Genomic DNA, 16,440 nt, shown 5'->3' on the forward strand with positions numbered 1-16,440 from the left:
TCATGGGCACTGGGGTTTGATCACTTCATTAGTCCTGATCCACGAGAGACAGTGCTCCAACACAGAGACTTCCCAAGCAACACACAAGAATCGAGCTGAGGGGTATTGAGCTGACCTGTACGAACACTTCATTGTATGTCAAGTGCCCACAGTCCATTGATCTGCATCTCATTGTTCACGACAGTGTTTGTTTAGGTGGTGCGCTGACTGTTGATACAATAGCACTATGTTTCCAGGGAGTCGAAGTGCAACCAGACAGAAGGTTTGGAGCCTTGAGAAACCCTGCCACCCGTCTAAACCAGTCGTGGTGCATTTCCACAGCAATTATTTTATGACTAATCAATCTCCAATGGCGTGCACACGAGGAGTCAAGCCCATGAGCAGCGTTGAGCTCAACCAGAATGATACCGGGTCGCGGAGGGTTAAATTATGAGACCAAGTTGCATAAACTTGTCTCGTATTCCTTTTGCGTTTAGGAGATTGAGGGGTGATCTGATCCCCGAAGCTAAAATGCGAAAAGCATTTGATAGGTGTAATGTATGCACCTGTAGAGCAGTTGCTATTTATTGGGGACTTGGCCTGGAGGGTGTTGCACGGAGCAGTCCCGTGCAATAGGTTTTTAAGTCGGTTCACGGACTCCCAGGCCGCCTGTAATTTCTGCAGTCTGGAAGAGTCCGTGTTCCATGTTTATATGGAGTGTGTCAGGTTGCAGCCTCTGTTCCATTATTTGAAGGGACTGCTCCTCAAATTCTAGCTGCATTTCAGTCCCACGCTCCTGATCTTTGGGCACCCTATGCGGAGGGGAGCGGGCAGGTCGGAAGGCCTCCTCGTAGGACTACTCCTGGGCATAGCCAAGGTGGCCATTAACCAGGCCAGGCAGCGGGCGGTCGAGGGAGTCGTTCAGCCGGACTGCCTGCCTCTCTTCTGCAGTTACATTCGAGCCAGGGTGTCCCTGGAGATGGAGCACGCGGTGTCCACCGGTACGCTCGCGGCCTTCCGCGAGAAGTGGGCGCTGGAGGGACTGGAGTGCATCATCACCCCCGGCAACCAAATTTTAATTTGATTTAAGTTTTGTTAAAGTTTAAATTGTTAATTTGTGGGTTCTAGTGCCCTTGCCAAAAGGTGGTATTTGATTTTATGTTCTCACCAAAATAGTGTAGAGCTGTTGCATTGTGAGTGGCTTAGCCAGTCACGTGATGTTCACAAGACTCAATAAAACCCCAGCCAGTTGGTATTTGTGGGCTCTACGATGAGGCATGCAGTTGTGAGCCTGGTGGATGAACTGGTACTGTGTAGTGTGATTGTTAAACCTTTGTTAATAAACCAACTCGTTCTTGATGGCAATGTGTTGCTATGAATTCTTAAGCAAAGAACCCATGAAGTAAATACATTACAGTGGAATAGATAGAGACAAACTATTTCCTCTGATGGGCGATTCAAGAACAAGAGAGCATCAAATTAGAGCTAGGCCAATCAGGAGCGAGATTTTTTTTAAATTTGTTCCTGGGATGTGAGCATCGCTGGCCAGGCCGGCATTTATTGCCCATCCCTAATTGCCCTCAAGAAGGTGGTGGTGAGCCGCCTTCTTGAACCGCTGCAGTCCGTGTGGTGAAGGTGCTCCCTCAGAGCTGTTAGGGAGGGAGTTCCAGGAGTTTGACCCAGCGACGATGAAGGTACGGCCGATATATTTCCAAATCAGGATAGGGTGAGACTTGGAGGGGAACGTGGAGGTGGTGGTGTTCCCATGCGCCTGCTGCCCTTGTCCTTCTAGGCGGTAGAGGTCGCGGGTTTGGGAGGTGCTGCCGAAGAAGCCTTAGCGAGTTGCTGCAGAATGGGAGGTTGGGAGAAGGTGGAGGGTGAGTTGCGAAATCAAGAAGCACTTGTTCACAAAGGGTAGTGGAAATCTAGAACTCTCTTCCCCCAAAAGGCTGTGGATACCAGAGTCAATCAGAGCTTTCAGGACTGAGATAGATTTGTGTTAGGTAATGATATCATAAGAACATAAGAAATAGGAGCAGGATTAGGCCATTCGGCCCCTTGAGCCTGCTCGGCCATTCAACAAGATTATGGCTGACCTTAAACCTCAACTGCACTTCCCTTGTATCCCTTAATATCCAAAAATCTATCGATCTCCGTCTTGAATACACTCAAAGACTGAGCTTCCACAGCCCTCTGTGGTAGAGAATTCCAAAGATTCACCACCCTCTGAGTGAGGAAGTTTCTCCTCATCTCAGTCCTAAATGGCCGACCCCTTATTCTGAGACTGTGACCCCTGATTCTAGACTCCCCAGCCAGGGGGAACATCCTCCCTGCATCTACCCTGTCAAGCCCTGTAAGAATTGTGTATGTTTCAGTGAGGGATATAGAGCTAAGGCAGGAAGCTGGAGTTGAGGGGCAGATCAGCCATGATCTAATTAAATGGCTGAATGGTGTACTCTTGTTCCTAGAGCTGGCGGGGGTGATGTCAGGAAGCATTTCTTCACACAAAGGGTATGCAAATTTCGAGCTCTCTCCCACAAAAGCTGTTGAGGCTGGGGGGGCGGGGGGGGGGGGAGTGGGGGGCATCAATTGAAAACTTCAAAACTGCTATTAATAGATTTTTTTAAAGCAAGGGTATTAAGGGTTACAGAAGCAAGGTGGGTAGGTGGAGTTAAGATTTGAACCAGCCATGATCTAATTGAATGGCAGAACAGGCTCGAGGGGCTGAATGGCCTCCTGCTGTTGCAGGGTTAAAGGGCAGGGGGTTAACTGGGCTAGAGAGGAATCTGATAAAGAGAGTGACAGGGGAACAGGACGATAGGGGAGAGAGGAGGTAAGGTTGTGGAGTGGGGGGGAGAGAGGGATAAAGGAGGGTGGGGATAAAGAATGTGAGGGAGAGAGAATAGAGTGGCGATTGTGAGCACAGAGAGTGAGGATTGGTCAACAACATAAGCAAGTTATGATGAACCTGTATAAAACACTGGAGTATTGTGTCCAATTCTGGGCACCGGGCTTCAATGCTGGGGATGTTGGCCTGGACAAGGATGCTACTGTTGGTGTGCCTGTCCTCCCTTGGGATTTATAGGATCTTGCGGAGATTTCGTTGGTGACATATCTCCAGCGACTTGAGGTGTCTACTGTACATGGTCCATGCCTCTGAGCCATACAGGAGGGCAGGTATTACTACAGCGCTGTCGACCATGAGCTTGGTGGTAGATTTCAGGGCCTGGTCTTCGAACACTCTTTTCCTCAGGCGGCCGAAGGCTGCACTGGCACACTGGAGGTGGTGTTGAATCTCTTCATCAATGTCTGCTTTTGTTGATAAGAGGCTCCCGAGGTATGGGAAATGGTCCACGTTGTTGAGAGCCGTGCCGTGGATCTTGATGACTAGGGGATAGTGCTGTGCAGCGAGGACAGGCTGGTGGAGGACCTTTGTCTTACGGATGTTTAGCGTAAGGCCCATGCTTTCGTATGCCTCAGTAAATACGTCGACTGTATCCAGGAGTTCAGGCTCAGAATGTTGGGGTGATCTTGGACCTGGCCTGGAGGTAGTGAAGGTTAAACAGCTTCCCACTGGTTCTGTAGTTTAGTTCCACTCCAGCGGGGAGCTTGTTGACTGTGAGGTGGAGCATGGCAGCAAGGAAGATTGAGAAGAGGGTTGGGGTGATGACGCAGCCCTGTTTGACCCCAGTCCGGATGTGGATTGGGTCTGTAATGGATCCGTTGGTAAGGATCACGGCCTGCATGTCGTCGTGGAGCAGGCGAAGGATGTTGACAAACTTTTGGGGGCATCTGAAACGGACCCTCGCGGTTGACAGTGTCAAAGGCCTTTGTAAGGTCGAAGAAGGCCATGTATAAGGGCTGGCGCTGTTCCCTGCATTTTTCCTGCAGCTGTCGCGCTGCAAAGATCATGTCCGTTGTGCCCCGTAGGGGACAAAATCCGCACTGTGACTCCGGGAGGAGCTCCTCGGTTACAGGGAGAAGACGGTTGAGGAGGACTCTAGCGACAACTTTCCCAGTGGCTGATAGCAGGGAGATTCCCCTGTAATTGCCGCAGTCGGACTTGTCCCCTTTTTTAAAGATGGTCATGATCACTGCCTCTCTCAGATCTCCCGGCATGCTCTCCTCCCTCCAGATGAGAGATGAGGTCATGTATCCATGTCAATAGCGCCTCTCCGCTATACTTTAGCGCCTCAGCAGGGATTCCATCTGCTCCCGTAGCCTTGTTGTTCGTGAGCTGTCTTATGGCTTTGCCTACCTTGTGCAACATTGGGGGTTACACTGAGGCGATGGCAGGTCGCATGCTGCGGGATGGAGTCGAGAACACTCGTGTCAAAGGCAGAGTCTCGATTGAGGAGATCTTCGGATTGCTCCTTCCAGCGGGCCCTGATAGCCTCGGTGTCCTTGATGAGTGTTTCCCCATTCTTGGCCAGGAATGGGGTGGGGCCTTGGGAGTTTGGACCGTAGGTGGCCTTGACTACGATGAAGAATCTTCACATATCATGGCTGTGGGCCAGTTGTTATATCTCCTGTGCTTTCTCCATTCACCACCTGTTCTTTAGGTCCAGGATTTTTTGTTGGACCTCAGCCTTGAGCCATCTGTAACGTTGCTTTGCTGCTCCTGAGTTGGGTTGTTGCTTGAGGCTCAGAAATGCCCTGCGTTTGCAATCTCCTGATCACTCTCATCAAACCAGTGCTGGTGTTTTCTGGTTGAGTGACCAAGTGTCTCTTCGCAGGCACTGGTTATGGAAGCCTGGAGGGCAGACCAAGTGCTGTGGGCATTCTACATCTTGGGGTCATCAAGATTGGCTGTGAGGTGCTGGCTGTAAAGGGCTCTCGTAGCTGGGTCTCTAAGTGCCCCGGCATTGACTTTTTTGTGGCACTGCTTCTGCTGCCCCCTCCGCTTTGGAGCTATATTGATGTCAATGATGGATCGGATTAGGCGGTGGTCCGTCCAGCAGTCGTCAGCTCCTGTCATGGCGCGGGTGATGCGCACATCCTTGCGATCCCTGGCTCGGACGATGACATAGTCAAGCAGGTGCCAGTGTTTGGAGCGAGGGTGTTGCCACGATGCCTTGTATGTGTCCCTCTGGCGGAACAGGGTGTTGGTGATGAGAAATTATGTGGTTAGACTGGGGAAGCTGGATTTGTTGTCCTTAGAACAGTGAAGGTTGAGAGGAGATTTGATCAAAATCATGAGGGGTCTGGGCAGAGTAGATAGAGAGAAACTGTTCCCATTGGCAGAAGGACTGAGAACCAGAGGACTCAAATTTAAGGTGATTGGCAGATGAACCAAAGGCGACATGAGGGGAAAACTATTTTACGTAGCGAGTGGTTAGGATCTGGAATGCACGGCCTGAAAGGGTGGTGGAGGCAGACTCAATCGTGGCTTTCAAGAGGGAATTGGATAAGTACCTGAAAGAAAACATTTTGCAGGGCTAAGGGGAAAGGGCGGGCGGGGGGACGACTAGCTAAATGCTCTTGCAGAGAGCCGGCACGGGCTCGACGGGCCGAATGGCCACCTTCTGTGCTGTAACCATTCTATGATTCTATACTCAGAGGGTTTGCAAAACCAAGATGGTCCTCAGTGGTGGGAGGTTGCAAGGAGACCAGAATGCTGTGCTGTGGGAGACGTGCTGTTGCGACAATGCTTCTCTGTGCAGGCTTTGGGGTAGTTAAAGGCAAGATGCTCGTCGGTGGGTGAGGCTTGCAATGGCAGTCCCACGTTCAGTGGGATGGGCTGAGGACCCCTGTGATTGGCACCTATCACTGCACCAATGGTCATGAGCTGATTTGCAGCATTCTTGATATTATCATAATTAAGACTAGACGATGCTTTCAGGAGCGAAGGGGTAAAGGTAATTGGAAAAGAAAATATATATTTTTGAGCGTCTGAATGTCTTCAACTTTATAAAAGACTCCCTGAGCCACACGGCAAAAATAACTGGGAGAATGATTGAATGACCTGCTCCCAAGCCTCCATCAAAAATGTTCAAAAGGCAGCTGCCAGTAAAGGAAAGACTTACATTTAGATAGCGCCTTTCACAACCTCAGGATGCCCCAAAGCACTTTACAGATGATGACAAACCTTTGCAGTGTAGTCACTGTTGTAATGTGGGAAACGCGGCAGTCAATTTGCGCACAGCAAGCTCCCACACACAGTAATATGATAACGACCAGATAATCTGTTTTTAAGATGTCAGTTGAGGGATAAATATTGGTCCCAGGACATCGGGGATAACTCCCCTGCTCTTCTTCAAATAGTGCCGTGGGATCTTTTTTGTCCACTTGAGAGGGCCTCGGTTTAACGTTTCATCCGAAAGACGGCACCTCCGACAGTGCGGCACTCCCTCAGTATTGCACTGGGAGTGTCAGCCTGGATTCTGTGCTCAAGTCTCTGGAGTGGGGCTTAAATATTAAGCCAATCAAGGGATGTGGGGATAGTTCAGGCAAGATCAGCCATGATCTTATTGAATGGCGGAGCAGGCTTGAGGGGCCAAATGACCGGACTCCTGCTCCTATTTCTTATGTTCTTAAACCCACAAACTGCTGACTTGCATTAGGGCAGATTGGGGCGCTCTCCTCCTTCTCACCCCACCCCTACCCCCCACCCCCTGCCCCACTGTTCACCCCACCTACACACGATTGTGGCTGGAATCATGACTTCAATGGAGTGAGGGGGTTGGAACCTGTGCACCACTGCCTCATGCTGCACCAGACCTTGCCAACCATACCCTCTGTGCCTGTTAGTGACGGGCATCTGGTCACGGTGCCTAAACCTCCCCAGTCAATGGGGTTGTGGCTTTTTAATAAGTAAAATTCATTTTTGATGCTTATATTTTCTCACCAATTTCCTCCGCTACATTGATCCTCAATAAGAGGTCAGACTTTCTGCGGTCTCTGTGCACCAGAATTGTCGATGTGTTTAGAAACATAGAAACATAGAAAATAGGTGCAGGAGTAGGCCATTCGGCCCTTGGAGCCTGCACCGCCATTCAACAAGATCATGGCTGATCACCCACCCCAGCACCTCCCCCCCACCCCCCCCTCCACTCCTCCCAACACCCCCAGCCGCAAGGACCACATCCAACTCCCTCCCAAACACATCCAATGAACTGGCATCAACAACTCTCCGCGGCAGGGAACCCAACAGGCCAACAAGTCCCCGAGTGAAGAAGTCTCTCCCAATCCCAGTCCCAAACAGCCCATCCCCCATCCCAAGAGAATGCCCCCCACCGGCTCCGGATCCACCCAACACCGGGAACACTCCCCCCGCACCCAACCCACCCCGTCCCGTCAGAATCCTTCCCAAATGCCGAACACCCCCGGATGTCGAGCCCCCAGCCCCGGCCACCCCGGAGCCATGCTCCCGCGACGCTAACCACACCACATCCACCAACCGCCATCTGCGCAGTCAACCCGTCCACCCCACTCTGAACACTCCCCACACCGAGGCACAGAGCCCCCAGGCCCGCCCCTCCAACACACTAAGCCCCCCCCCAGACCTCCGCTGCAATGTGGCCCCTCCTGTCCCGCGCCCTGGGTTTTTCCGCCCCCACCTCCACCACTCTCCCCTCCATCCCGCACCCCCGTTTGTGAGGATTCTCTCGGTCAGACGTTCATCGCAGCATCATAAGCACAATGGGGTACGGAAGCGTAACGTTATGTTACTGGGCTAGTAATCCAGAGGCCTGGGCTAATCCAGAGACATCATGTTCAAATCCCACCAGCTGTGGAACTTAAATTCACTTAATTAAATAAATCTGTTTTTAAAAAGAAAGCTGGCATCAGTAATGGTGATAAAATGGTTGTTAAAGACTCATCTGGTTCACTCAGCTTTGAGACAGCTGGTGGTCATGAAGGTCGCTATATAAATGTAAGTCTTTCATTGCCTTTAGGGAAGGAAATCTGCCATCCTTACGTGGTCTGGCCTATACGTGACTCCAGACCCACAGCAATGTGGTTGACGCTGCTGTTGAAGAAGGCGGCTCACCACCGCCTTCTCAAAGGCGATTAGGGATGGGCAATAAATGCCAGCCTTGTCAACGACGCCCACATCTCAGGAACGAACAAAAGAAAGACTTGCATCTATAGAGCGCCTTTCACAACCACCGGACATCTCAAAGCGCTTTACAGCCAATGTGGTAAAGCGCTTTTGTAGTTACTGTTGTAGTTACTGTTGTAATATAAGAAACTCCGCAGCCAATTTGCGCACAGCAAACTTCCACAAACAGCAATGTGATAATGACCAGATAATCTCTTTTTGTTATGTTGATTGAGGGATAAATATTGGCCGGGACACCGGGGATAACTCCCCTGCTCTTCGAAATAGTGTCATGGGATCTTTCATATCCACCTGAGAGGGCAGATGGGGCCTCGGTTTAATGTCTCATTCAAAAGACGGCACCTCCGACAGTGCAGCACTCCCTCAGCACTGCATTGGGAGCGTCAGCCTAGATTTTTGTGCTCAAGTCCCTGGAGAAGGAGTTGAAACCACAACCTTCTGACTCAGAGGCGGGTGTGCTACCCACTGAGTCACAGCTGAAGGAAAGCATACAGAATCATGAAAGGACCAATTCCTTGAGGCTTTGTGATAAACCCATTGATTGCAGCTTCACGGGGAATCGTCATCGTTCTTTCTGACCTGAGGCAGTCACTTTGCATAGTCTCGTCGCTTAATGCTATTTGTCAAATTGAACATCCTCCCTGGTCTCGCCCCTCCCCATCTCTGTAAACTCCTCCAGCCCCACAACCCTCCGAGATCTCTGCACTCCTCCAATTCTGGTCTCTTGAGCATCCCCGATTTTAATCGCTCCGCCATCGGTGGCCATGCCTTCAGCTGCCTGGACCCCAAGCTCCGGAACTCCCTCCCTAAACCTCTCCACCTCTCTACCTCTCTACCTCTCTTTCCTCCTTTAAGTTGCTCCTTAATACCTCCCTCTTTAACCAAGTTTTTGGTCACCTGCCCTAATTTCTCCTTATGTGGCTCGGTGTCTAATAACACTCCTGTGAAAATAAGAAATAGGAAATAAGAACATCAGAAACTGGAGGAGTCAGCCATTTGGCCCCTCGATCCTGCTCTGTGAAGCGCCTTGGGATGTTTGTACTACGTTAAAGGTGCCATATAATTGCAAGTTGTTGTATACAATGTTTGAGAGGCACAAAAGGATCTTGTGTTGAAACGGTGAAAGAAAAATCAATTAAGGTGAGGGAATTCTAGGGTTTATGATCCAGAGATAACTAATCTTCTGACCAGGAGTGGCCAAACTGTGGCTCATCAATCGCAAGCCCTCAAAAGTTCAAACAACACAATTCATTTTGTGCTTATATTCTAATTAGTGTTTGGTCCAGTTGAATTTGGGGGGCTTGAAGGTTTGGAGAGGATTCTTCTTAACGCCTTATGCCTCATTGGTGGATAAATGCTGAATCAGAACAGCTAGATGTTGGTATCGGCAATTTGATATATCTGCAATTTAATGGGAACGTCAATTTGAACTTTATACATGGCCCCCTGGGAATCGATGCTTTATGTCTAAGCTTTCCCCAAGCAGAACAGGCTTGGCAGGCTGTAACTAGCAGGGGGTACCGCAAGGATCGGTGCTTGGGCCTCAGCTACTTTCAATCTATATTAATGACTTAAATGAAGAGACTGAGTGTAATGTATCCAATTTTGCTGATGATACAAAGTTAGGCGGGAAAGTAAGCTGTGAGGAGGACACAAAGAGTCTGTAGAGAGCTATAGACAGGTTGACTGAGTGGGCAAGGGCATGGCAAATGGAATACAATGTGAGGAAGCATGAAGTTATCCACTTTGGCAGGAGAAACAAAAAATAATATTTTTTGAATGGTGAGAGACTGGGAAATGTTGGCATTCAGAGGGACCTTGTACATGAATCACAGAAAGTTAACATGCAGCTATAGCAAGCAATTAGGAAAGCAAATGGTATGTTAGCTTTTGTTACAAAGGGATTAGAGTATAAGAGTAAAGACGTCTTACTGCAATTACACAGGGCATTGATGAGGCCACGCCTGGAGTATTGTGTACAGTTCTGGTCTCCTTACCTAAGGAAGGATATACTTGCCATAGAGGGAGTGCAACAAAGGTTCACTAGACTGGTTCCTGGGATGGGGGGATTGTCCTATGATTAGAGATTGAGTAGACTACACCTCTATTTCCTACAGTTTAGAAGAATGAGTTGTGATCTAATTGAAACATGTAACATTCTTAAGAGGCTTGACAGGGTTAATGCTGGGATGATGTTTCCCCTGCCTGGGAAATCTAGAATCAGGGTTCACACAATCTCAGAATAAAGGGTCGGCCATTTAGGACTGAGATGAAGAGGAATTTCCTCACTCAGAGGGTTGTGAATCTTTGGAATTCTCTGCCCCAGAGAGCTGAGGATGCTCAGTCGTTGAATCGTTGAGTATATTCAAATCAGAGGTCGATAATTATTTGGGAACAAAGGGAATTAAGGGATATGGTGATAGTGCAGGAAGGTGGAGTTGAGGTAGAAGTTCAGCCATGATCTCATTGAATGGCAGAGCAGGCTCGAAGGGCCGAATGGCCTACTCCTGCTCTTATTTCTTATGTCTGAATGCCCTGATAATAATGGAACCATTCATGGGAACACTTGGGATAATCTCCCGATCTTTCCATATGGCCATTCCCACCCTGCATGGACACCAGCCATGTTCAAGAGACACAGCTGTTACCAGAATAATGTGCCCTACCTGTTGGAAATTTGAATGGTGTTAGATTCCAATTGGCACACGTGGAAGCTGTTGGTTCATTGGTCGGTGGGGGCGGGGGGGAATTCATGCAATGCAGCAAATATAATTTCTGGTCCCAGGATTGTTTTTGGACAGTAGCAGGTGACATAAGAACATAAGAATTAGGAGCAGGAGTAAGCCATTCGGCCCTTCGAACCTGCTCCACCATTCAATGAGATCATGGCTGATCTTCTACCTCAACTCCACTTTCCTGCACTGTCCCCATATCCCTTGATTCCCTTAATATCCAAAAATCTATCGATCTCTGTCTTGAATATACTCAAAGACTGAGCATGCACAGACCTCTGGGGTAGAGAATTCCAAAGATTCACCACCCTCTGAGTGAAGACATTTCTCCTCATCTCAGTCCTAAATGGCCGACCCCTTATTCTGAGACGGTGACCCCTGGTTCTAGACTCCCCAGCCAGGGGGAAACATCATCCCTGCATCTACCCTGTCAAGTCCTGTAAGAATGTTGTATGTTTCAATTAGATTGCCTCTCATTCTTCTAAACTCCAGAGAATATAGGCCTAGTCTACTTAATCTCTCCTCATAGGACAATCCCCCCCCCCCCACATCCCAGGAATCAGTCTGGTGAATCTTCGTTGCACTCCCTGAATGAGCTTGGTCTTTGAACTTGGGTTAATTTAATGCAGTGTGTTTCTATAGTTGACGTTGTAATGATACCTGACCTTTTCTGCTTCAAAGCTTTGAATGTTTCTTACAGCAGGGCTTCGAGGCTTGGAGTGCCTGTGAGTTCAGGGACGGCGGGAACAAGATCGAGGCCAAGGTAAGTGAGATTATTGCGAAAAGTGGGGACTGAAAGGGAGACTTGACTGGTGGCTGGAGGGAACAGCTTGTGGTCATGTTTGGGGAGGAGGGGGGGTGAGATCTGCACTGGGAAATATTGGAGTTTAACCAAGATTGCAGCCACAGGCAGTTGGGGAAGATTCACCAAACTCAGGATGAAAGCACTCCAGGATGGCATCCAGTGTGTTTGAAGCAGAATTATCCGCATCAAAGTTCTGCTTTTCTATCCAAACCTTCAATGTTCTAAAACTCGTGGAATTAGTATTGAAATTGTTCCATTGAGTACCGTGTATGGACATCCAATTAAGAAGTTGAGAGTATTAGCTGGCACGGGCCCGACGGGCCGAATGGCCTCCTTCTGTGCTGTAACCATTCTATGATTCTCTGAGCACAATATCCATGGGCTTTTCATGTTAAATTTACTTTGGGGTTAAAATCCACTGCTACACTCTAAAATACTTTATTCCTTACCATATTTGCCCCAGAAAGGACACTTGGGCAAGCCCCTTTCCAAATTTGGAATATTTTGAATACTCTAGTTGTCATTGTGAGTATTTTACTGTGTCGCTGTGTAGAAGGTTGAAATTGAACACTCCATCCAAGTGAGCTCAGATCTAGGAGGGTCTTCTGATCCTGATCTGGGAGGATGTTTCCCTGACTGGAGAGTCTAGAACTAGTGGTCGCAACCTCAGAATAGTGGGTCAGCCATATCGAGCTGAGATGAGGAGAAATTTCTTAAGTCAAAGGGTTGTGAATGTTTAGAATTCTCTGCCCCAGAGAGCTGTGGATGCTCATCGTTGAGTATATTCAAGATGGAGAGCAACAGATTTGTGGACACTGAGGGATTCAAGGGATGTGGAGATCAGGCGAGAAAGTGGAGTTGAGGTAGAAGATCAGCCATGATCTTATTGAATGGCGGAGCAAGCTCAAGAGGCTGTATTTTTTTTTAAATTTCAAAATATGCTTTTTTTATATAAAAATTTGCACAAGACATTGGAAGACAGTTCAGTACATTTGGATGCGGTCAGCAATTCCATACAATACATTTGGTTGCTGACGGCAGTTCCGTTCAGTAGATGTGCTTGCTTTACATTTTGAGGTACATTTCAGTACAATCCAGGATACATTGTAATACAGTCATCATATTACTTTACTAGTGGCACTATACGGTACACGGAATGGGTGAGAGTACAGTTACATTTCTTTGCAACATACATTACTAAACAGAACTTGCATTATACATGGCACTACATAGGTTTTTTCAGATCATGGTGCTCTATGTATACAAAAAGTTTACAAGTACAGCCCGAGGGGAGTTTTATACTGATTCCAGCCCCTGGGTTTATCGTGGCGGAAGGGCTTTAAACTGTGGCTCTTCCCCACCGTACCTTTGCGGCGACTGCACCAATTTTTAGTGCATCCCTCAGCACGTACTCCTGGATCTTGGATTGCGCCAGTCTGCAACACACAGACGTGGACATCTCCTTGCTCTGGAAGACCAGCAAGTTTCGGCAAGACCAAAGTGCGAGTTGATGGCTCTCCAGCAGCAGATGATGTCTGTCTCGGTGTGTGTCCCTGGGAACAGCCCGTAGAGCACAGAGTCCTGTGTTATGGAGCTGCTTGGGATGAACCTCGACAGCAACCACTGCATCTCCATCCAGACCTGCCTTGCAAAGGGGCAATCCTAAAGGAGATGGATGACTGTCTCGTCCGCACCACAGCCAACTCGGGGGCAGAGTGCCGTGTCTCTGAAACCCCGGCTGTGCATGAAGGATCTGATGGGTAGGGCCCTTCTCACCGCCAACCAAGCTACGTCTTGGTGCTTGTGTGAAAGCTCTGGCGATGAGACGTTCTGCCAGACGAGTTCGACAATCTGCTCGGGGAACCACCCGACAGGGTCCACCCTCTCCTTCTTTCGTAGGACGTCCAGGACCTTACGTGCCGACCACTGCTTTATGGCCTTGTGGTCAAAGGGTTTTTTTCTGAAAAACTTTTCCACGAAGGACAGGTGGACAGGCATGGTGCAACTGGTGGGGGCGTTTCGCGGCAGCCTGGCCAGACCCATCCTTCGCAACACCGGGGACAGGTAGAACCTTAGCACGTAGTGACACTTGATGTTTGCGTATGAAGGGTCTATGCACAGCTTGATGCAGCTGCACACAAGGCCACGTTCGGAACATCCTTTCCTTCATTGTCCAGAGATTTGTACATCGTGTCTCTGCGGACATGGTCCATTTTGGACCTCCAGACAAAGTGGAAGATGGCCCGGGTGACTGCCGCAGCACAGGAGCGTGAGATAGGCCAGACCTGCGCCACGTACAACAACACCGAGAGCACCTCACTCCTGATGACCAGGTTCTTTCCTGTGATGGAGAGGGAGCGCTGCTTCCACCATCCCAGTTTTTGTTTCACTTTGGCGGTACGCTCTTCCCAGTTTTTGGCGCACGCCCCGTCCGCTCCGAACCATATTCCCAACACCTTCAGGTAATCTGGCTTAATAGTGAAGGGAATAAAGAGGCTGTATGGCCTACCCCTGCTCCTATTTCTTATGTTCTAACTACAAGGTGAACTGCTCTTGACATTCTAATCTGTTAAAGTTCTTCAAAATTTCATTATTTGTACTCGGGATGTGGGCATTTTGTGGGAAGATGGCTTTTATTGCCCGTCTCTGGTTGTCCTGAGAAGGTGATTGTGGTGGGCCTTCTCCTTGACCTGCTCCACTCTTTCTGGTGATGGTGTTCCCACAATGGTGTTAAATAGGGAATTCCAGCATTATTGACCCAATGACTATGAAAGAGCAGTGATATATGTCCATGTCAGGATGGAGTGCGACCTGGAGAGTGAAGATGCTTCCATAACATTGCTGCTCTTGTCCTTCTCGATGGTGGAGGTCGCAGGTTAAGGAGGGTCTCTCGATGTGATCTTGGTGAGTTGCTGCAGAGCATCCTGTAGAGGTTTGCATGAAGCAGCCACATTGGCTGTGGTGGAGGGGATGGACCTTGAGTCCAGCAGCAGGGACACTGATCCCGGGAACTGCTGTATTCTGAATGGTGTCGCACCCCTGGAGTGTTGCTTGCGGCTGTGCCCATCACACTCCTGACTCGAGCCTTGCTTGGAGAGGTTTTGAAGGGGTCAAAATGTGAGCGATCCATCAACCTCTCCCCTGCTCTTGTACCCACTGTATCTTTTCTCCCAGTTCTGAGGTTGGCTGAAAGGGGCAACTCTGAGCTGAATGTCAACAACAAAGTAGTCAAGTTCCTAAAATGGGTGAAGTTAATCAGTGACGGGACTAAACATCTTAATTGTGTCTGTAAAGTAAGCATTGTAAAGTGGGAACATGTACAGGGTATTGGTGAGACCACACCTGGAGTACTGCGTACAGTTTTGGTCTCCTTATTTAAAGAAGGAAATACTTGCTTTGGAGCCAGTTCAGAAAAGGTTCACGAGGTTAATTCCTGAGATGAAGGGGTTTTCTTATGAAGAAAGGTTGAGCAGTTTGGGCCTGTACTCATTGGAGTTTAGAGGAATGAGAGCTGATCTTACTAAAACATATAAGATACTGAGGGGGCTCGACAGGGTAGATACAGAGAGGATGTTTCCCTCGTGGGGGAATCTAGAACTAGGGGGCATGGTTTCAGAATAAGGGGTCGCCCATTTAGAACTGAGATGAGGAGGAATTTCTACTCTCAGAGGGTCGTGAATCTTTGGAATTCCCTACCCCAGAGAGCTGTGGAGGCTGGGTCATTGAATATATTTAAGGTGGAGATAGACAGATTTTTGAACGATAATGGAGTGCAGGGTTATGGGGAGAGGGCTGGGAAGTGGAGCTGAGCCCAAGATCAGATCAGAAATTATCTTATTGAATGGCGGAGCAGGCTTGAGGGGTCAAATGGCCAACCCCTGCTCCTATTTCTTGTGGTATTATGTTCCTAACATAGACTGATTATTGAAAACCCAACTGTTTCAGTTTACGTTTATTTTTTTCCTCCCTTTAAAATTATTCCTCCTCATTACCTCACTTCCCATTCCTCTTGCTCAGTCCCGCTTCCACAAGCAAAGGTGACTCCTGGCATCCTCCTCTCTGAAGCAGCCACCAATAAATTGTGTTGCCGACACCAGTCGCTTTTACTTCCCTCTTGAGATGAAGTCAAGATATTCAGTGAACCTGTAAAAGGTTCACAGAGAAATTATCTTCGCACTGCTGTCTTTAGGTTTACCCATTAGTTTGGCATAACTGAGTGTCTCACTGGACCATTTCAGAGGGCAGTTAAGAGTCAACCACATTGCTGTGGGTCTGGAGTCACATATAGGCCCAGACCAGGTAAGGATGGCAGATTTCCTTCCCTAAAGGACATCAGTGAACCAGATGGGTTTTTACAACAATCTGGTAGTTTCATGGTCACCATTACTGATGCTAGCTTTTATATTCCAGATTTATTTAATTAACTGAATTTAAATTCCCCAGCTGCCGTGGTGGGATTTGAATTCACGTCTCCAGATCATTAATCCAGGTCTCTGGATTACTCATCCAGTAATATAACTGCTATGCTACCGTTCCCGTTAAAATTTTGACAATCTCTGCTTCAATCACTACCTCCAGTAGTACGTTCAACAACCTCCATGCTACTCTCTCATAAACCTTTTGCTTTAATCTTCTATCCATGTTCCTTGTTATAAACCCCTTAATTACTGGAACCCATTTGATTCTATCCACAATGTCTCATCTCTTCGTAATTTTAAGTCACTCCATCAAATCACCCTATAATCTCCGCTCTCTTAACAAGAACAGCCCCAGTTGCTCGCTGTATCAACTCACTGAGCTCACATCGCCTCAGGTATTAATTCAATTCCCTTAGACTGCTGGGCTCAATCACCCTCTGA

At 48.4% G+C, this 16,440-nt stretch overlaps 1 protein-coding gene across 1 annotated transcript in view; it reads left to right on the top strand.

The window, feature by feature from the left end:
• Window positions 1–16,440, top strand: part of LOC139233892 (SRC kinase signaling inhibitor 1-like) — a 363,645-nt gene that overhangs the window by 14,342 nt on the left and 332,863 nt on the right. The window contains exon 2 of the mRNA XM_070864537.1: window positions 11,477–11,539. Coding sequence (XP_070720638.1) covers window positions 11,477–11,539 — 63 coding nt within the window. The remainder of the gene's footprint in view (window positions 1–11,476; window positions 11,540–16,440) is intronic.

This window comes from Pristiophorus japonicus, chromosome 21 (assembly GCF_044704955.1).
Source record: "Pristiophorus japonicus isolate sPriJap1 chromosome 21, sPriJap1.hap1, whole genome shotgun sequence".
Taxonomy (NCBI): Eukaryota; Metazoa; Chordata; class Chondrichthyes; family Pristiophoridae; genus Pristiophorus; species Pristiophorus japonicus.